Source organism: Bufo bufo, chromosome 7 (assembly GCF_905171765.1).
Source record: "Bufo bufo chromosome 7, aBufBuf1.1, whole genome shotgun sequence".
NCBI lineage: Eukaryota > Metazoa > Chordata > Amphibia > Anura > Bufonidae > Bufo > Bufo bufo.
In genome coordinates, this window is record NC_053395.1 from 196369470 (window position 1) to 196388767 (window position 19298).

Sequence of the window (19298 nt, forward strand, 5' to 3'; positions counted from 1 at the left end):
ATTTTCTTTACATAAATTATGTTGTTTTTTTTATTTATTTTCAGCGTTTATCATTTAACAGGCCGAACTGGATGGACAGATGTCTTTTTTCGGCCGTATAAACTATTTCAGGTGGCCTTATAGGAAATTTGGATGTCATTGAAAGGTGGTCCTTACATTTGGGAGCCTCTATATTAGCCAGAATAGAGAACTGCTAGTTAAGAATGTCTTCTGCTCAGGCCTGGTCCTATTCATTTCAATTGTGGCCCTTTAATCCTAGATTTCCATTCCATTAGCGTCTTGGACGCTTACGGTAAACATCATTGTTTCAGCATGTTCCAAGAGCAACAAAGAGACAGTTTAACTTTTACCATCAGGTTCAGAAAAGCTAATTCAAAGCATATGACTATACTTCTTTTTTATCGCTTTTTCAAAATGGCTGCCATAAGTAAAGTGAAAAATGATGATATCTTTTTAAGTATATTTACAATCATTTCCAAATTTTGCCTGTTGGTCTAATTTTTTATTTTCTAATACCTGGCCAATTCTGGAATTTGATTGAAAATTCCCTTTAAGATATCTACTGAAATCCATGCATGTCTGACCTCCATGCATACGGGTACTTTCACACTCGCGTCAGAGGGATCCGGCAGACAGTTCCATTGCCGGAACTGTCCATTGCCGGATACCATTTGTTTCCGGATGCGGATCCGTCTGACAAATGCATTGAAATACCGGATCTGTCTCTCCGGTGTCATCCGGAAAAACGGATCCGGTATTTATTTTTTCCACATTTTTAAAGGTCTGCGCATTCGCAGACCGGGAAACCGGATCCGGTTTTCCGGAACACTTTGTACCGGATCTGGCAAGTGTTCCGGAATTTTGGCCAGAGAAAATACAGCAGCATGCTGCGGTATTTTTTCGCCGAGCAAATACCGTAAAAGTGACTGAACTGAAGACATCCTGATGCATACTGATCGGACTGCTTTCCATTCAGAATGCATTGGGATAAAACTGATGGGTTTTTCTCCGATATTGAGCCCCTAGGACGGAACTCAATACCAGAAAACTTTAACGCTAGTGTGAAAGTACCCCTAACTCTTTAGGACAATGGACCTCCATGCATACCGCAGAGATTGATCAAAGCTTTTTTTCAATATACATTGCTTAGTTATCATTCTGAACTTAGGAAGCCATTTACTATACAGAAATGCGCATATATTAGGTGTATTTCCGGCGCAGATTGCAGTGCAAAGGTTATTTGCGCCGCAATCTGTGACTTTTCCCCGCTCACGCCAGGTCTAAAAAATTGAGGTGGGGGGGATGGGACACCTGTTTTAGGCATAGAAAATGGTCTAAATGGAAGACAGCTAGGAAGCTGGCTTGCATTTAGACTGGCGCCTCTACATAACTTTAGTGGATCAAACACCAACACGCAGGGGCTTATTAAGAATGCAGTGACGTAGCTAAAGGCTCATGGGCCCTGGTGCACAAGTTTAGCTTGGGCCCCTCTTCCCTCAGTGCTTTGTGGCCAGGGGCAGGGAAGCACATTGCCTTCATGCTCCCTGAGGCAAAAATTGAAACGGCACCCCCCACCCCACCCGCCATGCCAAACTCTTGACCTAACCCCTTCCCTCAAACCAGAGGTGTAACTTGACCAGCAGGCACTTTCTATAATACCGGTGTCTTCTTATGCGCAAAAGGGTCTTTGGGCCCCCTCAGGCTCCTGGGCCCAGTAGCGACTGCTACCTCTACACCCCCTATAGCTTCGCCCTTTCCTTAATGTCTTCACATCTAAACAATAATTACGGTAGTAAACGTCCCTTTAGTCACAATCTTTACCTGGGAAATCTGTGCAGCCTTCAGGAGCACAGGTCCTCTACTGACCTCGAATAAGCTTTAGAAGTAAGACTCTTATTTTTCTAACAAAGCAGCATTAGGAAACAAATGAATTTGCAAAATGTATTATTCCATTGGATTCATCGTAGCAATATCACTTACACAGTGAGAATAAACTGCACCAAGCAATTATACAAATCTACATTTCCCCAGGATCGATACGACTTATGGCTTTTATTGCGAGCTTCGGTGTCTTTGATATTTTGTCACACAAAGTTTTTAGTTTCCTGGCTAATGAAATGTATCCTTCAATTCAATGGTTGCATCCAGCTCCAAGACTGATCGCATTGGTGATTTTAGTGAGTCATAGAATTACTCAGAGGGAAAATAATGCTAGATAATTGCAGGGTCTGCACTATTCGAGTGGAATAAAGCAAACGATCTTTCATACTTCAGAACGTTCTATCTTATATACACTTATTGGATTAAATGGAGCACACTGCATCACATGTCAATGACAAGCCCTAATGTACTTGTAGTTTGTAGTGTAAGTAGATCATTTATTCATTTTTTTTCTGACAACTTCTAAAAGACAAAAACAAAGGTAATAATTGATATATTTAACAAATTCACCATGAGGATCCCTGATATATTACTGTATGAGGTGAGCAATGCAGTTGGCAGCCTATGGAAAGACCAAAGCACCTATTACATTCAATATCCTGTGCACATTTAAAAAAGTGAAAAACACATTTCTGTGAATAATTGATACAATGGATAAATATGGTTCCTTGGTTCATCCTTTGTGTTAACTTAGGGCTCAGCGTTGTATGGAACTTTAATATGGTACCCATAGAAGTCTATGGGTCGATACTATACCATTATCTGCATACGATTTAATATGTAGACATGCAGAGATTTTGTCATATTCATATAAAATCATATATAAAAGAAATTGTGATGATATGTTCCATTTGTTGCTGTACTATAGAGGGACTTTCCTCTAGAAACGCAATATGGTGCTAGAAGAAGGGACCTTGCACAAAAGGATACTTTGAATCTCCTGGGCCCCTTCACAAAATTGGCAACTAGGGACTTAGGAGAGTTTAGTCCATGGCCCACGTGCTACCACAAACTCTGCAAGTGTGAGGCATGAAGTGCCTACTGCTTCCTAGCCTAGAGAAGCTGGGACTACATGCGTCTCCATAAACCTCCTTATACTCAGCTTTAAAGTCTGCATGAGGTTTTAGTCATATTTATTTATTTAGCTGACTTATATAGCGCTGACATATTGCGCTTTCCCCATATTTCGAAAGTTACCATTGAAGATGCTCCTGGGTGGAGTTATAGAACCTCAGGGGTGGGGCCTTTTTGTCTACAATTGGTGCTTAAATATGATCCTTTATTACCAATTATTTATTTTATTGAACACAAAGCTGTCACACACTAGCACTGAACTTACTTATACTACTCATATGCAACTAAAAGCTTGAAAGGTTGTTTATTTCTACGTGTCATTTAACCCATGAATGGATACGTTTTTACAAACTTATGCTCCTTTGGTGTTTTCATCAAAAGGGTTATATTATTTGTATATTGTTAACTTGTATTTTTAACTACTTCCAGGCCCTTTTAATCATATCAAATCCAGTCTTTTGGGTTCTACATCCGATTCAAACCTGAACAAATACAGCACAATCAACAAAATTCCACAGCTCACTTTGAACTTTTCAGACATAAAAAATGAAAAAAAGGCGTCATCACCTCCATCTTCTGAAAAGGCCATTATAGCACCCAAGGTTAAGGAGCGAACGCACAATGTTACGGAAAAGGTTACACAGGTAACAAAAAGCTTAAACATTAAACATTTTACATTTTTATTGCAAATTTGGATAAAAATGCTTGGTTGCTGTGAAATTTCTTAAATGTTGTAGAAAATGTAACTGTTTTTACTTTTCTATTTTAATGTTATTGATGACAATGACAGAAGGGTATGTCACCCGCACTTCTAGCCTTGGCTTCCATGGAGCATTATCCGCTTTAGATGGAAAAAAGTATTACTTTTTACCATGAATGGTCGTCCATCTAATCAATTGATGGATCAAGTCTGCCAGAGCGTGATCCACTGTTTGTTGAGGTCTGCTGCTCTGCTCATAGAGAGAACTTGAGTTGAAGACTTCTTTTTTATTATGTCCATATGATCTAATAGTGCATATAGGCAGGATATGTCCTGATAGGACAACTCCTTTAACATAAACTATAATGACTAATTATTATAATAACATTTATTGTTGAAAATTATAGATATCATAGATAATATAATATCAGTATTATATAATATATAGGGTGGGCCATTTATATGGATACACCTTAATAAAATGGGAATGGTTGGTGATATTAACTTCCTGTTTGTGGCACATTAGTATATGTGAGGGGGGAAACTTTTCAAGATGGGTGGTGACCATGGCGGCCATTTTGAAGTCGGACATTTTGAATCCAACTTTTGTTTTTTCAATAGGAAGAGGGTCATGTGACACATCAAACTTATTGGGAATTTCACAAGAAAAACAATGGTGTGCTTTGTTTTAACGTAACTTTATTCTTTCATGAGTTATTTACAAGTTTCTGACCACTTATAAAATGTGTTCAATGTGCTGCCCATTGTGTTGGATTGTCAATGCAACCCTCTTCTCCCACTCTTCACACACTGATAGCAACACCGCAGGAGAAATGCTATCACAGGCTTCCAGTATCCGTAGTTTCAGGTGCTGCACATCTCGTATCTTCACAGCATAGACGATTGCCTTCAGATGATACGAGATGTGCAGCACCTGAAACTACGGATACTGGAAGCCTGTGCTAGCATTTCTCCTGCGGTGTTGCTATCAGTGTGTGAAGAGTGGGAGAAAAGGGTTGCATTGACAATCCAACACAATGGGCAGCACATTGAACACATTTTGTAAGTGGTCAGAAACTTGTAAATAACTCATGAAAGAATAAATTTACGTTAAAACCAAGGACACCATTGTTTTTCTTGTGAAATTCCCAATAAGATTTATGTGTCAAATGACCCTCTTCCTATTGAAAAAACAAAAGTTGGATTCAAAATGGCCGACTTCAAAATGGCCGCCATGGTCACCACCCATCTTGAAAAGTTTCCCCCCTCACATATACTAATGTGCCACAAACAGGAAGTTAATATCACCAACCATTCCCATTTTATTAAGGTGTATCCATATAAATGGCCCACCCTGTAGAATATCGTTCAGCCCATGTTTATTATTTTGAGCAGTCCATGGTCTGTATTTAAAAGGGTTTTTCAGGTTTTTTAACTGATCGTTTGGTGTCCAAGGCCCGGGACCCCCGCCAATCAGTTGTTTTGAGAAGGCAGTGGCGCTCCTGTGAGCTCCGTTGCCTTCTCGCAGCTCTCCAAGCACAACACTGTAGATGTCGGGTGAGCTGCTCCTAGGCCACGTGACACATGAACATGGCTGCCTTCTCAAACAGATGATCAGTAGGGGTCCCGGGTGTTGGACCCCACCCATCAGATACTGATGACCTATCCTAAGTACATCTTTACGAATTATTTTGATACTTGCAAATTTTTCGCAAAATACCAGCCTCAGATGTTTTTCATCTTCTTGTAAATGAACCCTTTCAAAACTAGGGATGTTTGGGGTTTTGATGCCCAGACTAAAGTCTGATGTTTTGGAATGCTCCATTCTGAAAGTGAATATTTTTTTACATCATATTCTACCCCATTTTTTATTTTTATGATTTAAGGTTTTCTGATTATTTCTTATTACTTCAAATTCAAGTTATCAAATACATTTGGAGGTGTCATTGAGGGAAAAAAAAGAGCCTGTACATGTCCACCCCGACAGTAAAAAAATGTCTAATCTGTTTTTATTTTCTGATTGCAAATTCTATTTTCTGAACATGATTATGGGGGCAACCATCTTGCCTGAGGTGTTCTAAACAGCATTTTAAAAACATTTAAAGAATTGCTCTGATGAGGTGCAGGCCATCCTCCAGCAGTCCATGATCTAAATCGAAATCTACGCCATCTCAGAGCTCGCCTAGATTTTGGTCTTGTTTTTACGACAGAAAACTGGCATTAAAGTAGATAAATATGCCGGGCCCACTGGCCTCTACCCACCCTTACTATGTACCCTTTTCACAAGTGTCAAGGGCACCATAGAATCTCCACTGGCACCTACATTAGGCACAGTGGTGTTTAAAAAGTTGCAAACACAAGGATTGCAGCTTTTTTATGCCTTAAAACTGGCATGGATTTAATGATTTATTTCCCCCAAGGTATATCTGTGCAATTTATTTTATACAAACATCTGGAAATATGCTTATGTCAATTATTAGAAGCTGATGTTATAAAAAAAATTACTGTGTTTAGTTTTATAGTATAGTTAATGCTTCCCATTAATTTTCATGATCTTGAACCACTATGTCCAGTCTAATGAATATTCATTGACGTATCATCACATAATCGCACATTTCAAGTCACTGCTCATCTTCGCTGGTGGAAAATAAACATTGTTAATGTATTCCGAATTTAATTGGTTTGCATGCTAGCATTTAGATATTGTGGCTTTGCATTTAAATGTGGATTAAAAGATATTTTGTGAGCTTCTATTAAACAAATAATAATAAAGGAATAATGAAATGATTTTACAAGAGTGTGGTAGAAAGAAATTAATAATAAAAGATCATCTGTTACTAACATTTGTATCACATAAAAATAGTGGTTAAACTATACTTTGTAGCTTTTTTTCTGACAGTTGTAGTATATTAGCCTATTTTCTAGTTTTCTAAATTTTGGTGTTTTGGACATTGGCCAGTTTTAGAGGCTGGCAAATTGGCTATCCTCTGCTTCCATTTCTTAGGGTTTTCCATTTCTTAGGAAAGGTATTTCCAGAGACAACTTAAATTTGCTAATGATCTGTTAACTGCCAACCCTTTCAATACTCTAGACCACCAGGTATATTAAAATTACTTGAAATCTGTCTAAAATGGCAACTGACGGACCATGCTTGCTGTCCATGCCCCATTGTTTTACCATAAAACTAAGGCTACTTCCACATATACAGTACAGACCAAAAGTTTGGACACACCTTCTCATTCAAAGAGTTTTCTTTATTTTCATGACTATGAAGGCATTAAAACTATGAATTAACACATGTGGAATTATATACATAACAAACAAGTGTGAAACAACTGAAAATATGTCATATTCTAGGTTCTTCAAAGTAGCCACCTTTTGCTTTGATTACTGCTTTGCACACTCTTGGCATTCTCTTGATGAGCTTCAAGAGGTAGTCCCCTGAAATGGTCTTCTAACAGTCTTGAAGGAGTTCCCAGAGATGCTTAGTACTTGTTGGCCCTTTTGCCTTCACTCTGCGGTCCAGCTCACCCCAAACCATCTCGATTGGGTTCAGGTCCGGTGACTGTGGAGGCCAGGTCATCTGGTGCAGCACCCCATCACTCTCCTTCGTGGTCAAATAGCCCTTACTTTCAAAGTTTTCCCAATTTTTCGGCTGACTGACTGACCTTCATTTCTTAAAGTAATGATGGCCACTCGTTTTTCTTTACTTAGCTGCTTTTTTCTTGCCATAATACAAATTCTAACAGTCTATTCAGTAGGACTATCAGCTGTGTATCCACCTGACTTCTCATCAACGCAACTGATGGTCCCAACCCCATTTATAAGGCAAGAAATCCCACTTATTAAACCTGACAGGGCACACCTGTGAAGTGAAAACCATTTCAGGGGACTACCTCTTGAAGCTCATCAAGAGAATGCCAAGAGTGTGCAAAGCAGTAATCAAAGCAAAAGGTGGCTACTTTGAAGAACCTAGAATATGACACATCTTCAGTTGTTTCACACTTGTTTGTTATGTATATAATTCCACATGTGTTAATTCATAGTTTTGATGCCTTCAGTGTGAATCTACAATTTTTATAGTCATGAAAATAAAGAAAACTCTTTGAATGAGAAGGTGTGTCCAAACTTTTGGTCTGTACTGTATGTAAAGGTATCCAGCAGGCTATTCCAGTAGAGGAAATGCCTGCCAGAGTTCACCATATCCAGCATAGCCATGGAAGACCGTGCACCACTGGACTTCATTGACTATAAATGGGTATCTAGCAGGGATTGGGCTGGTTTCGGGCATGAGGGCTATTTTTTTTTGTCTAGCCAAAACCTATCTCAGCTCTTTGCCAGTAATCCCCGCCACATCTCATTATGGTCAATAGACTCTTTCAGTGAAAGGTCTTATCCATTTAGGCCGGATAAGGTGAACTCCGGAAGGCTGATCCTCTGCCAGAACAGCCTGCTGGATACCTTTACTGCATATGTGAAACTAGCCTAACCAGTGATGTAACTAGAAATGACTGGGTCCCACAGCAGATTTTTGAATGGACCCCCAGAAACTTTCAACCCCCATCTCCCATGCAACCCCCACTCTTGTGGCTAGTTAAGATCGCTCTCTCATACAAGGCCCGGCAGCCACTCCGTCCGTTTCCTACAGTGTCTCTATATAATGTATATGTATATAATAATTGTATAATACTGTTTATGAGGCCCTTACAATAAAATCTCTTAGACCTCATCCTGGGTGAGCCCCTTCTGAGTTTGGACCTTAAAGCAGCCGCTTCGCCTGCTTCCCCTACAGCTACGCACCTGAGCTTAACCCTTTATATAGATGCAGGACTGGATCAAAATCTTTGGAAAATGCTCCCATTCCTTTGCTATACTATCCAAAGTATAACCCTATATGGTGCATAGGTAATGCTACTATAGAGTTCCCAAAGAATACTACCTTTTAGGGTATAAATAATGCCACCATATAGTACTCACATATTACTGCCATAAAGAGCCTACATGATACCACATAATAGTGGCCAAATAATATTCCCCTACAGTGCCCAAATAATACTGTTGTATAGTACCTAAATAGTACACTTTATGTTCTAAAATAATACTGCCGTGTAGAGCCTAAATGATGCTTTCATATAGTGTCCAAGTAATATTGTTATATAGTATGTAGATTAGGCTACCATATAGTTGTTAAATAATATTGCTATTTAATTGGAGTCTGTCAGCAATTTTGACCATGTTAAACCGTTGACTGCACTAAGTAGGGGCTGGAGAGCTGTACTAACATGCATTTTGTGGAGCTTTTCTCACCAGGAGTATTGTGAATATGAAGTTTTATTCTGCTAGATTCTGCTCTTGCAAGTGCCCAAGGTGGGGTTTCACTGTGACATGCTCTCTGCTCTCCGTGTATTGACCTTCTTCACAGCCACTCAACTTTGCTCTAAGTGACAAATATACTGATCTCCAGGTTGGATACTACAAAGGCATGAGCAGAGGGGAGAGGCTATGAAGCCGCTAAATGCAGAGAGGCCTTTACAGTAAAGCCAGGAACGTAGCTATAGGGGGTGCAGAGGTGGCAGTCGCTACCGGGCCCAGGAGCCTGAGGGGCCTAAAGACCCTTGTGCTGCATAAGAAAACACCAGTATTATAGAAAGTGCATGCTGGAAAAGTTACACCTTTGGTTGTAGGGAAGGGGTTATGTCAAAAATGTGGCATGGGGGGTTCTGTTTCAATTTTTGCCTCAGGTAGCATGAAGGCTATGTGCTTCCCTGTCCCTGGCCACAAAGCACTGAGGATAGTAGGGGTCCAAGCTGAACTTTTGCACCACCGCCCCTGATAAAGCCCCACCGCGGGCACTTGCAAGAGCCTACACTACTCCTAATAAGTAAGGTTGCAAAAACAAAAAGGTATGTTTGTACTGAGCTCCAAAACCCACACAGAGGTTAGCATGGTCAAAACTGCTAATAGTCTCCCTTTAATGAGTAAGTCTTGTTTCAATTTTGTCACAGATATAAAGAGTACAAGTGAATACAACAAACGGCCATATATCATCCAGAATGATGCTTACTTCACTTCTTATTAGACTGCTCCACTGTACCCCCTTCACTAACTCACTCCATTCCCAGCTCATCAGTGATGATGATGGGCTGCCTGTTTGCTGAAGGATGAGATTACTGGAGAGGGGAGAGTGAGGAGGATGAGGAAAATGGAGGGGTTGTTGTAGACAGACAGAGACAGAGAGACTAACACAGAGAAATTGATGCTGATTTTGAATGATTTATTGTCTAACCTAACTGCTGGATTTACATCTAAATTGTGTAGTTCTGCTGTACAATGTCCTCCATTACTGCTGCTGCATCTCGTGGTGTGCTGCAGAGAGTCACTAGGCAAGATCACCTGTTTTTCCATGTATAGTGTGTGCAAAAATGTGAAGCCAGCTAGTGTCCACCCACTAGCTTGGAAAAAAATCTTAGCGACTGCTAAAAATGCCAGATAGACATATTACGGCCATTCATTTTGTTATCCCTTATGTACAATTATTCTAAAATATTTTGAAAATTTTGGGGAAATAGCTCACTGACCACACACTCACGGAAGGTGCACAATCTGATGAATTCACCCTTCAAATTAAATAATTATCAATGAAAGATTGGCACAATTGTTAAGATTCCGTGTGGCTCCATATGTATGAGTGTGCCAATCTTTCATTGATAATTATTCTAAAATATTACCAGTAAAACTTGAAGTGGGGCATAAACTAAGGATTTTATGCCACAATTGTGGTGTAAAAAAGTTGCATATTATGGCACGCTTCATAATTTGCAACTTTTTAAGCTTCTTCACACTGTTCTTAACTGTCGAGGATAGTAGCAGGACTTAGCAGGTGGGGTTGGGGATTAGCACGGACCTCTGAATTTACTATAATTTATGCCAGAAACTGGTGTAAGTTATAGCTCAATTTTACACCAGGGGCAGAGATGTGACGAATTTAATAAAACTCATCTTCACCTGTCTGTTGATAATTAGGTGCATCTTAGTGCAAGGAGATCAAAACTAGCATATGGGAACACCTGTCTTGATAAATCTCTCCCTAAGGGCTAACAATACCACCATAGAATGGCCATTAAATACTGTAATAAGCACCTGCATAATAGTCCTATACAGCTCAAGTTACAATGCTTTACAGTTCCTAAATAATACTGCAACTGGGATCCATTATAAAGGTGCAAGATGACCCACCAACGAGAAAACTTCTGGGGGGGAGCAATGCATGTTGAGAACTAAGTGGTGGGGATAGTGATATAATCAATTGGTTATCTCAGCAGTTGTCACCAGAGCTCTTAAGTCCAGGTCCTAAAAATAATAAGTGGCAATCTGCTATAACCAAAATGCATATAAAGAGTCCATTTTTACAAGACTGCAAAATGTCAAGCCAATTCTGTTAATACATACAGACTTTTCTTGCCTGTGAGACAGTGCTTGTGCATGAGCAGGCACCCTGGCAGAATAATCACCTCGAGAAATGGACACAGTGATTACAGTCATGTAAAAGTCATTCTTTGTCCACATAGGGAATTCAGTATTCCTCCCAAGGATATACATTATTAATGGTTTCTACTAAAAATAGCAAATTCTTGTATTTATCATCACGCTAATGACCAGCCTTATCATTACAAGTTTCAGAATTTATTGTATTTATACTTCATGTTCTATCCAATGTGAAGTACCATATTTTTCGCCCCATTAGACATACTTTCCCCCCACCCAAAGTGGGGGGGAAATTTCCCTGCATCTTATGGAGTGAAGACTAATGAGCGCTTCCATTTTGGAAGCGATTATTAGTACCAGAGGACCAGGAAGCAGTGAAGGCTCTGTACTCACCGCTTCCTGGTCCTCGGCTGATGGCTGTGCTGTGGCTGCGCACAGTGTGAGGGCGCTCTGTGACCTCACGCTGTGCGCGTCAGGTCACAGCACAGCCGACAGCAGGAAGAAGAAGAGCACTAGAGGAGAGGAGTGGCGGGGCTGCTGAACTATGGCTGGGGGCTGATCACATATGGTTGGGGGTTGATTACATATGGCTGGGGGCTGCCTAATTATGGCTGGGGGCTGATCATATATGGCTGGGGGCTGATCATATATGGTTGGGGGCTGATTACATATGGCTGGGCTCTGATCTGAGGTTTGATTGAGGGTCATTCACATTGGGGTCTGAGCTGAGGTCTTATTAACATTGGAGGTCTGATTTGGGCTGTGAGCTGAGGTCTGATTAATATTGAGGGTCTCATTGCTGATCTCATCTGAGGTCTAATGAAAATCTTTGGTGCGTCTTATGGGGCGAAACATACGGTATATCTTCCAGTTTGGATATGGAAAACTAGATCATGTGTGAAGTTACTTTAGGTGTTGACATTAATTGTTATTGTATAATATTAGTAAATACTGATTAGATTTACTGAAAAGGTTCAAAGTGTACACACAAAAAATGCCACCCCCAACCACAAATGGCCAGATGCTTCATCAATGAGGAGATATTGGCCCGTTCCATCAATCCCTGCTATATTGCTGGTAACTCTGCATATGAGAAAAGAGGAGGATCTATTAGACTCTTGTCTGGCCTACTGTATAAACAGTTACTTCTAACGTTAACAAGTGCTTGTTACCCCCAAATATGCAACATTTTTGTTAGATCAGGCAGACATTCTGGCCCATGTGTGGATAGCTTTATTGATTGGGTGACTATGAGGGTTAAAGGTGTTGTCTAGTTTGAACCATTTACCAATAGGCCATTTGAAAAAAGGCCAGCCATGGGAGGTCCTGATGCTGGGGGCACCCACAATCATCAGTTTCTTGAAGAGAAAGAGGCCTGAGACTCTGCATTTCCACTGTAATGTTTGGATAATCTGCAGAAGGACAGACAATTATTGTATAATTGTGACATTCTTCCAATTACAGGTTGAATAAGCGCGAAACAAAGAAAATTACAATGAAACAAAAGAAACTTGTCCACACGATAGTGTGCAAAACGGTTATGTCGAAATCTTCCAGAGAAGATTGATTTCCCAATTTACACCTGAGCTCTTCGGTTATCTATTGGCAGATAGCTAAGAGAAATTAAGCTTATGTAACAGACAATGGTTGTGGGCCCAGTGTACCAAATAACTGGTTTGACTTTTGACTATTCCCAAGAGTATTTTCCTGGCAATTCCCTGGTTTTTACTATTTAACCCCTATACACGGATCTGACCTTCGCTGCAGGGGAACCACCAGGCCGCTACCTCATGGAATAATCCTGATGGAGCTGGCAGCTGACCCACAGTGATCAGAGACACTGGTGAAAAGCACTGAAGGATCAGGCAATACTCATAGTAGTTAGGCAGAGGTCAAGGCAGGCAAAATTTGTCCAATTCTGTGAAGTTATTCAGGGTCAGGGCAGGCAGCAAAGGGTCAGTACAGTAGACAAGCTAAGGGTCCTATTACACCTGCAGAGGAAGCAGGCGATTGTAGAGAAGTAAGCGTTCCTTTCCGACAATCGCCTGATCACTAGAGGAGGAGACCGCTGCCACTACATGCTTATGCTATCGCTCATCCCCGGATGACCCCTTTAAGGTCAGGGCAGGTAGAGGAGTATCAGAGTCTGTAAATAGGGAGAAGTACGGTACACTGGCAGACAATCAAAATAGCAAACCTTCACAGGTTAAACTAGTAAACTAGTAACCTATGCTCAGGAAAGGAGTAAGAGGGCAGCCCAGCATTTATAGAAAAAGCGGATTAACAATTAGAAGCATCCGTGCAACTGTTCACAGAGCAAGGAAAGGAGGGGAGTGGTGGTGATGGCTAAAATGGGAGTAGTAGTAGCTCAATGAATAATGTTCCTAATAGAAGTAGCGGGGCAGTGACGGAGACTGGCTGCCAGTGTACCAATTTAGTTAAGGATGTAATTTAACATTCCTAGTCTCGAATAGCAGACAGAGCAATGGGGGGTAGGGCTGATAATGCAGCCAGTTGCCTTACAGCCAGCTACAGATTTGGGTAGAAATGGCTGATCTCCTGGGACATATATGAAAATAGACTTCCAAACCTTCCTTCCTTCTGAGCTGTTGTCTTCCATATACTCAGGATTATACCACAGCCTGTAACATTATAATGTAGTTGTGCACTTACTTATTGCTAATGAGGACATTTTATGATGAATGTTTATATCTGACCATTTATGTTAACTGCGGTTCTAGAACAGAAGGAAATCTACACCATCCATTTCCATTCAAGGCAAATATGATTGATGTAAAAATTAGAGTTTTTCACTGCATCATATCACAAATGAATTTCACACTTTCCTGCACATTTGGTCGTTCCTTTTTATTCAAGGTTCCCAATGTGACAGTTCTTTAAACACGACAATTAATTCAACAAATGCAGAAAGTTCTCATTAAAGTTGTCGTGTCAATTAATTACATGTGGCTTCTAATTAGCATATTGTCACTACTCGCTGTCAGATCCCTTCTGATAAATTTTAACTTCAGTTTCCTAGAAGATGTAAGAACATTCAATGGGGTTGTCAAACTAAAATAGTCAACAAATCAGATCCTGTATTTTAAGCATCTGCTATGCTTATTTACTGTATGCACATTTGGTCTTAGCCATGTTTTAGCCATTTCTGCCTGAGATCTGTTATTTCAGATGGGGAAAAACGTCCCGATTGTAGGACTTTTTTTTGCCATCTAAAACAAAATGTGCATAAATGAGCATAACGAATTCTTAAAATGCAGGATCCGTTTTTTTCTTTATTCTTCTGTTCTTCTAAAGGGATCAGGAGAACAGAAAAATAAATGGTGATGTGAGCCCGGCCTTACTTGGCTTTGTAACTTAACACAAAAAATGCACATCGTCAAGAATTAATTGAATATTTAGTGGCATCACTTCCATTCTAGGACTATTAGGATCCATGCCATGCATTTTGTTTGTCTTGAACTTGATTTATCTGTCCTTAGATGCCTCTAATGTATAGCTTTTTGAGTGTACCAACTAGAGATGAGCGGATCGAATCCAACAAAGTGGAATTTGATCCGAATTTCAGGAATTATTAGCCTAAATGCCGAATTTCCTCGTGCTTCGTGTTAGCGAATCGATTAGAAATTCAAACTTACTGCCTCCATTTTCTCGCAAAGGGCCGCCAGCCTCAATCTTGCTTGAAGATCTTGGCCGAAATCCCGCGCGGTGCAAGATTACATCATCACGACGGCCGGCGTGATGACCTAATCTCACACTGCACATAATTTCGGCCGAGATCTTCAAGCAACATGGTGGCGGCCGGCCCTTAGCGCGCAAATGGACGTTTGATGTAATGTTTTTTTAATGTTAATTTTACACTGTTTGTACACTCAGATGCCGCGATCATGTATGAACGCGGCATCTGAGGGGTACAATGACGGGGGCGGCGCTATCGCCGCTCCCTGTCATTGCATCCGCTACTTACAAAAAAATGCGTGATGAAGTAATTCGTCACAAAGCTAATTTTTTGGTGAATTTTCTGCAAATCAGCCGAATTGAATTTTCAAGAAATTCGCTCATCTCTAATACCAACCATAATTCGCATACTTTGGACATGAGATCATTTTTACTCTAGTCTACTGAGCTGACTAATGCAGAATGACTTATGAAACACTTGCTCCTACCCCTGCTAGATTCTGGCCAGATCTCAACTAGAAGTGGACAAAGTCCATTTTCAGACAAGCCATTTCTTAGATGTTTCTCCTTGTACCAATGGTTGCCTCTTGACTACAGTGTAAAGACTGATGTGTTGTACATGTTATACTGGAACAGGCTGTTTTTACTCTACAAGGACAAAAAGACTGCAGCTACGTACAAAGGAAAGCAAAATAGAGATTAAAGGGGTTGTCCCAAGAATAATATTCTACCGTCTTCAAACCAGCACCTGGATCTGAATGCTTTTGTAATTGCATGTAATTAAAAATGTATTGTTATTCAATTAAATCTATCTGTACGGCGCCACCTGCTGTTTGCTCTTTTCTAATTTCTCTGTCCTGCTCACTGAGATAGAAGGACGTGCTCAGTTCCGTCCTTCATCTGCTACTACCTGCAGCAGACAGGACATGTCCTCTGAGTATGGACAAGTGCTTTAAGCCGGCAGCTTGAAATAAATTGAGCAGAATAATTGGAGCAGTGAATGGGGAGATCTCTGGATCCATGTGAGGTGCAGCGCTGGTTCTAGCTTTGTTAGAAAGAGGCTGTCATGTACTAGTTTATGTATGATTTTTATCTTTTTAATTAATCATGGCATAGCCTCTTTAGTCTCTTTAGCCTATGGATTGACACTGCTGCACGCTGGGAAGGAAAGTATAACACAACCGTCTGATGCCCAATGAGTATCATGCACAGGTCACATTTAATTTTAATTTAATTTGAATAGACCCCAAGCTAGACATTTGCTGGGTTACAGATGGTTCTCATGAGAATTGTGCTGCCCAACGTGCAGTGGTGTCTCTTCTCATGCCACTTCACATCAGGCAGGAGAATATGTCTATACAACCTGTGTGGAGAAAAGGCATGAAAATTCCACGACTATAATAGACACAACAAAAAAAATCAATTTTACATTAACTTCTGTTTATATTAACATCCTTGCTTTTTTTATACCTACAATTTTATCGTTGGCAGGTGCAATTGTAGCCTCATATTTGGCTACTTGATGCTTTGTAGGGCAATACACGAGCGTGCTTTACAGCAAGCGCCAACCTACTGGGAAATAAAAGCTCTTTAAATCAGTTATATTGTTGGGTGGTTAGTGTAACAATGTGAAATTGTTGTAGTAATTTCAGGCCATGGCTGTTTCATGGAGCACTAACCACTGAGTACATTCCATGAGATAATAGATGTTTTCTCTTCAAGTCCATTTTGCCGGTGGTGTTCCTAACAACTCAGCTATTTTATTGTTGCGAGCACATAATTTCAGAAGCTACGTGCATTATATTTTGTTGTACTATATTTTCTATTTTATCATGAAATCCGGAGGTATAAAACTACCGAACACTCAGCCGTTTGTTAAAAGAGAGAATCTAATGCTGAACTTATGAGGGAGCTTCTCCCAAGATAAGTGGTTTCAATGAAAAATCCAGCCCCGCTCTTTACCAGCGGGACTCACATCACCTCATGCAGTATAATGACTAGGATCCAAGGTCTAGTAACGTTCCATTTGCATATGTTCATTATTCCTCTGTATGCGAGTCAGAAGAGGAGAATCTATAATAATGGGGCATTAGGTCATAAGTACCTTAAAGTGAGTGTCTATCTTTTAACACTTGTTTTCTTCACTTTTTTTTAATCCCAAAATTCAGTGCTGATTCATTTAATCATGACTCTCTAAAGCATTTTAGGACTCTATTTTTAAAGATAGTTCTGTATCCCCTAAATAACCATATAATTCTAGCTACTTGGTGCCACCAACAGGGGGAGCTTAGGAGCTTACTGAAGACAATTTATACATAGAACTCTATAGTACAACAGTATGCACTTAGCACCTAAGCTCCCCCTAGTGGTGAAAGCAGGTAAAATCTTATCATAAGATACACAAAAAACTGATTATGCTCACCGCCTTGTCTCTGTTGGATGTCCAAATAACAGTTGCTCGGAGATGTCCTGAGCTGGAAACAGGTGTATCCACAATTAATAAATTCAAAAACTATAAATTATTATTATTATTATTATTATTATTATTATTATTATTATTTATTCTCCAGCACTCCCTTGCTTCTTTAATTAAAAATACTTAAAAACATCTTGTACAGCACTTAAAATCCAGACCTACACGTTTCGGACATAGTATGACTTGTCCCCAATCATGGTATGCTATGTCCGAAATGCGTAGGTATGGTTTTTAATCATTGTAGAAGATGTTTTTAAGGATTTTGCAATAAAGAAGTGCTGGAGATGTATTGTTAAAAATATTATCATGTAACTCTGTGGCTTTGTGAAGTGAAGCAGGAAAGTCAGAAAAACACTAAAAAAACGTTTCTGTTCGTGCACCCTTATGATGGCTTATTTTTTGTGGGACAAGTTGTATGTTTTAATGACATTTCACTTGTATTGAAAAACAGGGAGAAATGCTTTGTTGTATAATTGGGGCAATGTCAAATGTTAGTATAATTATGGTAATACCAAAGTTATATCGTTTTCATTTTCTCTTACTACTTTAAAAAAAACTTTGAAAAAAAAAATCATTTTCTTTGCATTGCCATCTTCTGACACCCATAACTTTTTTTATGTTTTTCATCTACAGAGCTACTGTATGTTAGGGCTTGTTTGTGTGGGGTGAACTGTAGCTTTTATCGTTATCACTTTGGAGTACATATGACTTTTTGATCACTTTCTATTAAATTTTTTGGGGGGGAAGACCAAGGTAACTGAAAATGCCAGATCACACACTTTTATTTTTTTCTATTACGGCATTCACCGCGCAGAAAAAATACTTTAATCTTTTAATAGTTTGAACAGTTTTTGACTCAGTGATTCTTAATATGTTTATTTTTTGTTTATTTTAAATATTTAAGTAGGAAACCGTGATTTTGAATTTTTTATATTTTTGTGAAATATATTTTTAAAAACATATTTTTATTTTTATTTATTTTTTTCACTTCACTTTTAGTCCTCTTAGAGGATTTGTACTTGCGATCTTCTAATCACTTGTCCCATATACTGCAATAGAATACATATAGGATTTTTACAGGCTGCCTCAGGCACAGCTCTGCAGGCAGCTCAGTATGAGAATGCTGGGAGACTTCAGAAGGCCCTAGGCCAGTGATGGCTAACCTTGGCACTCCAGCTGTGGTAAAACTACAACTCCCAAGATGCCCCCCTTGCTTGGCTGCTCTCAGAACTCTATAGAAATAAATGGAGCATGCTGGGAGTCGTAGTTTCACCACAGCTGGAGTGCCAAGGTTAGCCATCACTGCCCTAGGCTGTCATAGAAATGGATCAGTGAATTTTGCTGTGGGGCTCCGATAACCCCACAGATGCCACGGTCACTACTGACAGCAGCATCTGAGGGGTTAAATGACCAGGATTGGGCTTCAGTTCTGGTCATTACAGCTGGGTACCGACTGTGTATGGAGCTCATGACCCGCTCTATACACCTCTTATGACAGGGGGAACAAAGGGGTTAAAGGTGTTATTCCCCAAAAGTACTACCATGCAATAAAAGGGGCATTGCAAATGAAATATTATTGTAATGTACAGTACATGCAATAAAAATATTGCTAATTTTTAATGTATATAACATTTTCCTCCCTGAAAACGGTAGTGCCCCCTGCTGTTTATCCTCCTGGTCTTCCTCGTCCTTCCCTGCTCCCCTTCTCCTCGGTGTTGGTCTAGTGATCTCATACTGAAGCAGGTGAAGTGGTCCAGACAGACACTTTCCATTCATTCATCTCTACTTCTAAATTCATATCTTTCTAGACAGTGGAGAAGAAATTTGTGGGAGCGTTACATACTGTATGTATTTCTGGGGCTATATATGGGATTGTTTCCTATGCAGGGGAGGAAACAAGAGCTAAATGTAATGCATCTTGAAAGA

General features: G+C 39.9%; 1 protein-coding gene across 1 annotated transcript in view; it reads left to right on the forward strand.

Annotated features, from left to right (window-relative positions):
* Window positions 1-19298, forward strand: part of KCNH7 (potassium voltage-gated channel subfamily H member 7) — a 352340-nt gene that overhangs the window by 242622 nt on the left and 90420 nt on the right. The window contains exon 6 of the mRNA XM_040439382.1: window positions 3445-3659. Coding sequence (XP_040295316.1) covers window positions 3445-3659 — 215 coding nt within the window. The remainder of the gene's footprint in view (window positions 1-3444; window positions 3660-19298) is intronic.